Source organism: Fringilla coelebs (assembly GCF_963513975.1).
Source record: "Fringilla coelebs genome assembly, chromosome: 22".
In the NCBI taxonomy this organism is placed as follows: Eukaryota; Metazoa; Chordata; class Aves; order Passeriformes; family Fringillidae; genus Fringilla; species Fringilla coelebs.
This window is the reverse complement of record NC_140048.1, coordinates 4,199,766-4,209,697: the sequence shown is the minus strand read 5'-3', so window position 1 is coordinate 4,209,697 and position 9,932 is coordinate 4,199,766. Positions and strand designations below refer to the sequence as shown.

Here is a 9,932-nt window from a genome sequence, read left to right as displayed (position 1 = left end):
AGCCGGGAGCCGCAGGGCCCCTCCTCTCTGCCGGACCCTGCCGGGCTGCCCCTCCCGCGGAACAGAGAAAGGCACAGCAATACCAAACCCCCCCGATTTAATTATTATGTGCACAAAGGAAAGGGGAGTCCCGGCGTTGCGGGGAGCTGCTCGTTCATGCACGGGAGCGGCGGCGGCGCGGGGCGGGTCCGGAGCGGGGCCGGGGCTCAGCAGCCGCCGCAGCTGCGGGCGCAGGACGCGCCCACGGTCTGGCACAGCCCGCTCGTGGCCATCACCCCGCACTTGGAGAACTTGTCCCGGCACAGGTCGGCTGCGGGGAGCGAGGGATTATCCCTGGATCATCGGGACAACTCCGGGAGAGCAGCGAGGGAAGGCCCCCAGCCCCACCGCACAGCGCGACCCCGCTCTGCTCCGGGGGTCTCTGGGCCCGAGGGATTTTCCCTCCCCGGAATTACGGGAAAAGCGCGACCGGGATGGGGACGGTCCCGGTTCCTCCCTCACCTCGCAGCAGCTCCTCGTGGGCGCACACGGTGCGGACGCAGATCTCCTTGTTGATGACGTAAACCCGGCGGAGGCTGGAATTTTTGGGATAGAAAGGACAGGGATGTAAAGCGGAGGGGTTCCCAAAAGCCCGGATCGGGGGGATCAGGGGATGTTTCCCTTCCATCACGCACCTGTAGAAGCAGATCTCGTTCAGGCACTGCTTGCAGGGCTTGTGCACGGAGTAGAGCCGGGTGCAGGGGTACTGCTCCTCCCGGCAGTCTGCGGAACCGGCAGTTCCCGGGAATTCCTCACCCCCGCCCCGATTGTCGCCTCCCCCCGCCCCGGCTGTCCTCCCCCGGGAGCACAGCCCGGCTCCGGGCGGGAGCGGCCGGACCCCGGCGCAGGGAACGGGAATGGGATCGGCACTCACCGAGCGGTCCCGGCTCCGTGGGCTCCGTCTCGGGCACAGCAGCTGAGGGGGACAGGGGGACAAAGGAAAGGGGGACAGGGGGACAGGGGAGGGAATTTCAGGATGGGGCAGAAGCATCTCCCTGCCCCTTCCCTGGATTTTAGGGCTGGAGCGCCCTTGGCACCCACCGGCTGCTCTGGGGGGGCACAGCTGGGCTGGGGGGCAGGGAAGGGACAGAGAGACCTGGGGCTGGGGGGTTGGGGGCCTGTCACCCCCCTGGGGCTGTCACCCACCCCGGGGGCTGTCACCCACCTGGGGTCGGGGCTGGCACGGTTTCCTGCTGGGATTGCTGCTGGGATTGGTACCGGAACTGCTCCTCCGGGGCTCGGGGGGTGACATCTGCAGGGAGAGACCCAGTGCAGGGACACCCCCAAATCCTGATCCCCCCCTCCCCGGCATCCCACAGGGAAACACTCACCGTGGTAGTCGTAGTAATCCTGAATTTCTGGGGATAAAACAGAAACAGGCTGAGGGAGGGGTTGGGAGAGAGCTCATCCCGTGGGGAGTGGGAAATGGGACACCCGTGACTCTGCAGTGGGTTGGGAAAACTCCCTCCAGCTCCTCCAGGGATGAGCTGGGGCCACTTCCCACAGGTGGGGACTGGGGATGGATCAAGGTGCAAAAAATAATTGGATAAAGTTCTAATAAATGGTTGGAGAAAGGTTTAATAAAGAATTGGATAAGGGGTTAATAAAGTATTAGATAAAGGGTTAATAAAGAATTGGATAAAGGGTTAATAAAGAATAAAGAATTGGATAAAGGTTTAACAAGGAATTGGATAAAAGTTTAATAAGGAATTGGACAAAGGTTTAATAAAGAATTGGAAAAGGGGTTAATAAAGTATTAGACAAAGGGTTAATAAAGAATTGGAAAAGGGGAAATAAAGAATTGGATAAAGGTTTAACAAGGAATTGGATAAATGTTTAATAAAGTATTTGATATAAGTTTAATAAGGAATTGGATAAAGGCTTAATAAGGAATTGGATAAAGGGTCAATAAAGGATAAAGGTTTTAAAAGGAAATGGATAAAAGTTTAATAAGGAATTGGACAAAGGTTTAATAAAGAATTGGATAAAGGGTTAATACGGAATTGGAAAAAGGGTTAATAAAGAATTGGATAAAGGGTTAATAAGGAATTGGATAAAGGGTTAATAAGGAATTGGATAAAGGGTTAATAAAGAATTGGATAAAGGTTTAATAAAGAATTGGATCAATGTTTAATAAAGAACTAGATAAAGGTTTAACAAGGAATTGGATAAATGTTTAATGAAGTATTTGATAAAAGTTTAATAAGGAATTGGATAAAGGTTTAATAAATAATTGGATAAAGGGTTAATAAGGAATTGGATAAAGGGTTAATAAATAATTGGATAAAGGTTAATAAAGAATTGGATAAAGGTTTAATAAATAACTGGATAAAAGGTTAATAAGGAATTGGATAAAGGTTTAATAAAGAATTGTCAGTGAGAGCAGAGGGAGGAGCTGGGAAGGCTGGGAATTCCAGGGGCGGAGGAAAAGAAGGGAGCACAAGAGGGAGGGATCAGAGGGATGGGATGGGATGGGATGGGATGGGATGGGATGGGATGGGATGGGATGGGATGGGATGGGTGTCTGTCTCACCTGCCTGCTGGTCGTACTGGGAGTACTGGACGGGCTCGGGGTAGGTGATGCCCTCGAACCGGCTGAACTGTCCCTGCACCAGGAGCGCTGCGGGACAGGGCAGGGGTCAGCGGGGCGCGGAGCCCAGCCCGGGATCGGGGATTCCCACGGACACACCAAGCCAGGATTCGGGATTCCAACAGACACCCCCTGCCCAGGATTTGGGGTTCCCTGCTCCCACCATCCCCCCCAGTCCCACAGACGCCCCCTGTTCAGGATTTGGGGTTCCCATGAGCAGCCCCAGCCTGACCCCTGCCCCCACCGTCCCCAATCCCGCCCCTCTGTCCTCAGGAGGGCGGGAGAAGGATTTGGGATGCTCAGGGATGCAGGATCAGCCCTGCCCGGGGTCCCTGCAGCATCCAGGTGACCCCAGAGGTGACCCCAGAGGTGACCCCAGAGGATCCCGGCTGCCCCGGCCCCACTGCCCCCGGGATGCTCCCAGCCCCTCCATCCCCTGGGAGCTCATCCTGCCGCGGATCCGGGGGGAAACGGCTCCAAATCCAGCATGGAAGAGTAGGGGGGACCGGAATCCCCGGGAAAGGACTGGAATCCCCAGGAAGGGACTGGAATCCTGGGAAGGGACTGGAATCCCGGGAAGGGACTGGAATCCCTGGGAAGGGACCGGAATCCCAGGAAGGGATGGGAATCCCCGGGAAGAGATTTGAATCCTGGGAAAGAACTGGAATCCCCAGGAAGGTACTGGAATCCTGGGAAGGGACTGGAATCCCGGGAAGGGACTGGAATCCCTGGGAAGGGACTGGAATCCCTGGGAAGGGACCGGAATCCCAGGAAGGGATGGGAATCCCCGGGAAGAGATTTGAATCCTGGGAAAGAACTGGAATCCCCAGGAAGGGACCGGAATCCCCAGGAAGGGATTGGAATCCTGGGAAGGGATTGGAATCCCCAGGAAGGGGGCTCAGCTCAGCCCACGCTCTGTGCCTCTGCTCCATCCCTCTGTCCCGGGACAGGAGCTCTCCCGGGCTGGGAATGCTGCCGGGACAGGGTTTGAGGCTCCAGCCCCTCCCTCTCCCCGGGTGTTTCCCTGTGTGTCCCCCCCACTTCCACCCAAACCCCCCACTGGTTCCAGCTCCGTCCCCTCCCCTCTGCCAGCCCCCCAGGGCTATAAAATCCCATTTCCCCGGATTTTGTCCCAGTTTTGTGCCACCTCCCTGTCCCAACTGGATTGGAACCGCGTGGCCCCGGCTCAGAGCCGTTCCCAGCCTAAAGCTGAGCCCAAAGTGGGATTTGGGGGAATTCTGGGGAGCAACAGGGAATGAGTGATGGTGCAGCCACCCAAAGGTCACTGGGAGTTGTGGCCACCTCTTGATCATCCCTCCAGTGATGCTTTAGTGACAAAAAATAACACTTTGCACCCTAAAAATGCATTTTTGGAGGCGTTGATCCCAAGAATGAGATTCTGGAGGGTAAATGTGAGGCTTTGGGCCAAAACAATGAGTATTTGGGTCGATAAACAAGACTTTGGCCTCTAAATCAGAGGCTTTGGATTTTTGAAACCAAACTTTTGGCCTTAAAAATGAGATTTTGGGCATTAAGATGAACCTTTAGACCTCCAAAAGGGCAGTTGGGACTTAGAAATGAGGGTTTGCACCATAAAAAATGAGGTTTTCAACCACAGAATCAGTGTTTTTGGCTCCAAAAGTGAAGATTTGGGACCTAAAACTGAGGTTTAGGGATGTTAAATTGAGGTTTTAGGACAAAAAAAATGAGGGTTTGGGATCTAAAAGTGAGGGTTTGGCAGCTAAAAATTAGGATTTGGAAGATAAAAATGAAGTTTTGGGATGCAAAAAAAGGCTTGGGGGCACAAAAAAATTAGGTTTTTGTCTCTAGAAATGGGGTTTAGACCCTGAAAATGAGAGTTTGGACCCAACAGTTGTGTCTTGGGGTTTAAAAATGAGGAAAACCGGTGAGAGTGGATCTAGAAAATGTGGATTGGGATGATCCAAACGGCGCTGGGGGCTCGGGGGCGGCACCTGGGGCTGGGGACACTCACCTGGCAGACACAGCACCAGGAGCTCCGCCGCTCTCATCCTGCTGGAATGACGGGAAAGGGCGGGAGCGCGGCCGGGATGCAGCCGAGGAGTCTGGATGTGAGCAGAGGGAATTCAGGGGGAGGGGACACTCAGGGACACGCGGGGACACTCAGGGACACTGTCCTACCCCGGGTGTCGCCGGGAGCTGGCTCCAAAAACATCCCCCCCCTCGCAGTCCTCAGAAATCAAAGAATTTCCCCAAAAATGCTTCCCGCCCATTCCCAGGGGATTTGCAAGGACCAAACCCCGGAAAATCCCCGCGGGGAGAGCAGGGAGGAGAAATCCCGCCGGGATGCGGGATCGCTCCCGGCATCATTCCTGGGATGTCGGGATTCCTCCTGGGGAGTCGGGATCGCTGCCAGGATCATTCCCGGGATGTTGGGATCGCCCTCAGGATGTCGGGATCACTCCCGGGATGTCGGGATCGCTCCCGGGGTGTGGGAAGAGAGACCCAGACCTCCCGGAGTGGAAATTCGGGGCTCCTTTCCCGAGGTTTCCAATTCCTTGGGTGAGGAATTGTTTCGGGGGGTTGCCGCATTTGCTGGGACGTCCCCTAAATCCAAAGGAACGTGAGGATTTGAGGAGAAAATCCCGGATTTTGAGAGGAATCCCGTGGGGTTTGGCGGTCTCGGGCGCTTCCCGGCGTTTTCCAAGCCTGCTGCTCCCGGCGGGACGAGGGGCCAAGGCCGGGAGCCGCCAGGAATGCCGGCCGCCCTTCCCCCATCCCCAGCCAGCTCCAGGGGAAAAATCAGAGGAAAAAGAGAAATTCTCCCCCAAAACTCTTCTGAAATCCGGGGGAAGGGGTTTGAGGATGAATCCTGCCGGCATTCGGGGTGGGGGGGATCCTCCCTGGGCTCTCCCGGCTCTGCTGCCAGAGAGGGGAAACTGAGGCACGGGGGAGAGGAGCCCTTTGGAACCTAATCCCTGTGGAGCGGGAGCATCAACCCCCCGTGCTGGGAGAGCTTCCCAAGGAGATCCCAGGGGAATGCGGCTCCAGCCCCACAACACCCGGGAAGGGGCAGTGGGACCGGCCCCAGCGGCTCGGGAGCGTGGGATCCTCCAGGGATCCCATCCTGCGCCAGAATTTGGGATCCTCCAGGGATCACATCCTGAACCTTCCAGGGATCCCATCCTGCACCATCCAGGGATCACATCCTGCACCAGAATTTGGGATCTTCCAGGGATCCCATCCTGAACCTTCCAGGGATCCCATTCTGCACCAGCTCCGAACTGTGGGATCCTCCAGAGATCCCATCCTGCACCAGCATTTGGGATGCTCCAGGGATCCCATCCCGCACCAGCTCTGGACTGTGGGATCCTCCAGGGATCCCATCCTGAACCTTTCAGGGATCCCATTCAGCACCATCTCTAGAGTGTGGGATCCTCCAGAGATCCCATCCTGCACCAGCATTTGGGATGCTCCAGGGATCCCATCCTGCACCAGCTCCAGACAGTGGGATCTTCCAGGGATCCCATCCCACACCAGCCCCACCCACTGTGGGATCCTCCAGGGATCCCACCCTACACCTTCCAGGAATCCCATCCTGAACCTTCCAGGGATCCCATCCCACACCAGCCCCAGTGTGGCAATCCTCCAGGGATCCCATTCCGCACCATCTCTAGAGTGTGGCATCCTCCAGGGATCCCATCCTGCACCAGAATTTGGGATCCTCCAGGGATCCCATCCTGAACCTTCCAGGGATCCCATCCCACACCAGCCCCGGTGTGGGATCTTCCAGGGATCCCATCCTGCACCAGAATTTGGGATCCTCCAGGGATCCCACCCTGCTCTGTCCCCACAGTCCCGTTTCCCAGTCCCCCCCAGTCACTGCAGGCACCTTCCAGGGCCCCTGTCCTGCACCAAACCCAGCGTGTGGCACCCTCTGGTCCCCAGGTCCTCTCCAGCACCATCACCCTCAGGACCCCGTCCTGCAGCCCCAGCAGACAAAGCCCCTTCCCCACAGAGCTCATCCCACGGGAATCTCCTCCCCATTCCAGGATGGAGCTGCTGGAGGCGCTGACTCCAGACCCTCCCAGCTTTGGGAATCCCCGGAGCCAGTCCCAGCCTGGGCTGGATCAGCACGCTCAGCCCCAGCTGTGCCTCCCTGGGACAGGCCCAGGAGCCGGCCTGGAACACCCCGGGATGAAAGGGACTGGGATGAACCGGAGCAGCGGCGCCTCCGGAGGCTTTGCCAGGCTGGCAGACCTGGGGTCAGGGACAGCACCTGGGGCCTGGCTGGGGGTCTGGGTGGGCTGGGGCGGGGTGGGTGGGCCCATCCCGAGCTCTGCTGGTTCTGCAGGTGCTGGGATCCCGTGGGACAGCAGAGCTGGCACCCTGTGGATCCAAATCGTCCAGGTTCAGTGTCTGGATCCAGCAGGGAGGGATGGATGGATGGATGGATGGGTGGGTGGGTGAGTGGATGGATGGATGGATGGATGGATGGATGGATGGATGGATGGATGGATGGATGGATGGATGGATCCATGGAGTGGATGGATGGATGGATGGATGGATGGATGGATGGATGGATGGATGGATGGATGGATGGATGGATGGATGGATGGATCCATGGAGTGGATGGATGGATAGATGGATGTATGCATGCATGGAGGGATGGATGGGTGGATGATGGTTGGGTGGATGATGGATGGATGGATGGATGATGGATGGATGGATGGATGGATGGATACATGCATGGATGGATGGGTGGATGATGGATGGATGGATGGATGGATGGATGGATGGATGGATGGATGGATGAAGGACAGATGGATGCATGCATGCATGGAGGGATGGATGGATGATGGATGGATGGATGGATGGATGGATGGATGGATGGATGGATGGATGGATGGATGGATGGAGGGACAGACACCACCTCTGGAGCCATCCCCTGCCATCCCCCCGCCCTCCCATGGACACGGCTCTGCAGTGCCCTCTTTGCCAGCCCTGCTTCCAGCCTGCACAGCCTCTCCCGAGCTCCAATTCCCTGAATTTCCCCCAATCTTGGCCGGAGCTCGCAGGGTTTGGCCGCGGGACGGGGACAGTCGGGTCACGTCTGCCCCGACGGCGACGCCAGCGGCTGCTCCCGACGGAGACCCCGGAGCGACGCCCACGATGTCCCCACGACATCCCCACGACATCCCCACGATGTCCCCACGACATCCCCCTTCCCCAGGGCCGCCGAGGAGGGGATGAAGCCGCCTCCAGCCTCGTCCCCCCGTCCTCCCCCGGCCCGGCCGCTCCCCGCCGGGAGGGCCCCGCTGTTCCCCCTTCCCTTCCCCAGGCTCCGCTCCCTCCGTGCAGGGGTCCGGCGGCTCCGACCGCGCCAGATGTTTTTGCAACTGCACATCTGGGAACAATCAACCCCGGAGAAAGAACACCACAGTCCCTTTCATTCTGCTAAACCCCACCTTCCCCCAGCCTTTCCCCCCTCCCTCAACTTTTTTTTTTCTTCCCATTTTCCTTTCTTTTCTTTTCCTTTTTTTTCCTTTCTTTCTTTTCTTTTCTTTCTTTCTTTTTTTTTTTTTGAGCTCTCCCGTTGCCAGAGAGTGGGAGAACAAAGGGAATATTAAAGGATTCCAATTTTTTTGGCCCCCGACCAGAGGCAAGGAACTTGGTGCCCCCATCCCTGTTTTCACATCACCTTTTCCTCGGGGGCCCGTCCCCCAAAAATAAATTGGAATAAAAGATCCCTTTTCTACAATCTCTTTCCAGGATGGAAAAGAAAAAAAAAAAAAAACCACGACCAACAAACCCACGGCTTCCTCCAGGCTTTAGGGTATTTTTAGACTTTTTGGAAGTGGTTAAAAATCTCCAGTAACTGTCAGGCCTCAAGGCAGGGCCCCCTCCCCCCCGGCTGCCGTTCCTTCAGCCCCCCAAAAATCAAGGGGGTTTGGCTTTGTGAGGTTAAAAAGCTGAAAACAACTTTTCCAAGCTCTTAACCGATGGAGTTTTAAAGGTGATTTCACAAAGTCCCCAAAATGGGGGTTCAGCCCCGTTTGCTGCTGTGGGGAAAGGTCCCCGGAATTCCTGGGAATTAGGGGGGTTTCCCTCGCCTGGTCCTTACCAGTGAGTGCCGGCTCTGCCCTCGCCTCGGTCTCCTCTCTCTGCTTCCCCAAAACTCTTGAAATGAGAGTCAGAAAAAACAAAAAACCCAAAAAACCTCCTACCTCCAGCACGGGGGATCCGCTGGGTCCTAAAGCCACACCTGAGCCGGCCCCTTCCTCCTCCCGCGCTGCCTGGGAGGGGGAAAGCCGGGAAAACCCACAAATAACCCCAAATAACCATCCGTGAGAACGCACCGCTGCCGGGGGCGCCGGGGACGGGGTGCACTGTTGGTTTTGGGGTTTTTTTTCCCGGCGGGATGAGTTTTAAATCAAACTTTGGAAAAGTTTGAGGAGGGGGGAGGATCCCGCGCGGAGCGGGCCGGGGCTTGTGAGGCTGCAGGGAGGGAGGGATGGAAGGAGCAGCTCCGGGAATTTTTCTGCCACCTCGTCAGCTCTTGGGAAAAAATCACCGCACCCCCAAAATCTGGGATCCTGGGATCACAGCAGCTCTCCCGATCTAGGGGTGGATTCCGATTCCCCCCGCAGCAGCGAGGATGCTGCAGCCCCGCGGGGGATTTGTCCCGGGATGGGGCGGGAAAAGGTCCCAGATCACCCAAATCCCGCTTTCCCCAGCCGGGCCGGGGCTGCCGGAGGCTCTGCAGCCCCCGGTGCCGGCGTGGGGCCCCTTTCCCCGCTCCTGGAGGAGGATCCCGGCGGGACCGGGATGATCCCAAACCGCCCGAGCTCGGCAGGGACACAGAGCCGGAGCTGGGGGTGAATCCCGCAGGTTTGGGGTAAAAAAAAACAGGAAAGGAGCGGAGGGAGGCACTGGGGTGGAGGGAGGAGGTCTCTGGAGACAGGAATGGGGGCGAGCAGAGATTTTTCTCCCGTGGGACTGGATTCCCAGCAGCCCACGCTGGATTGTGCCGAGGGCTGAGCACCAGGACAGGCTCTGAGAGCTGCAAAATGCAGGAAAAAAGGGATTTTCAGAGCAGGATGAGAGGCAGATGGGGTTGGAAGGTGCTCCCATCTCCTCTCCGGTTTTCCTGGCTGAAGGATGGATAAAACCACCCAAAAGGACCCCAAAACCACCTCAGTTGCCAGGCTGAGGGATGGGTAAAACCACCCAAAAGGACCCCAAAACCACCTCGGCTGCTCCACCGAGCTGCAGCGTTATCCTCATCCCAGCCCTGTTCAGCTCCATCGGGGGCAGGAGCTGC

At 57.1% G+C, this 9,932-nt stretch overlaps 1 protein-coding gene across 1 annotated transcript; it reads right to left on the bottom strand.

Annotated features, from left to right (window-relative positions):
* Nucleotides 1-206: 206 nt before the first annotated feature.
* MFAP2 (microfibril associated protein 2) lies at nucleotides 207-4,659 on the bottom strand (the record flags this gene model as incomplete). The annotated part of the gene is made up of 8 exons (XM_084220232.1): nucleotides 207-310; nucleotides 502-575; nucleotides 675-762; nucleotides 914-955; nucleotides 1,205-1,291; nucleotides 1,371-1,397; nucleotides 2,573-2,659; nucleotides 4,623-4,659. 8 exons carry the CDS (start codon nucleotides 4,657-4,659, stop codon nucleotides 207-209), a joined length of 546 nt encoding a protein of 181 aa, XP_084076358.1.
* Nucleotides 4,660-9,932: the final 5,273 nt, after the last annotated feature.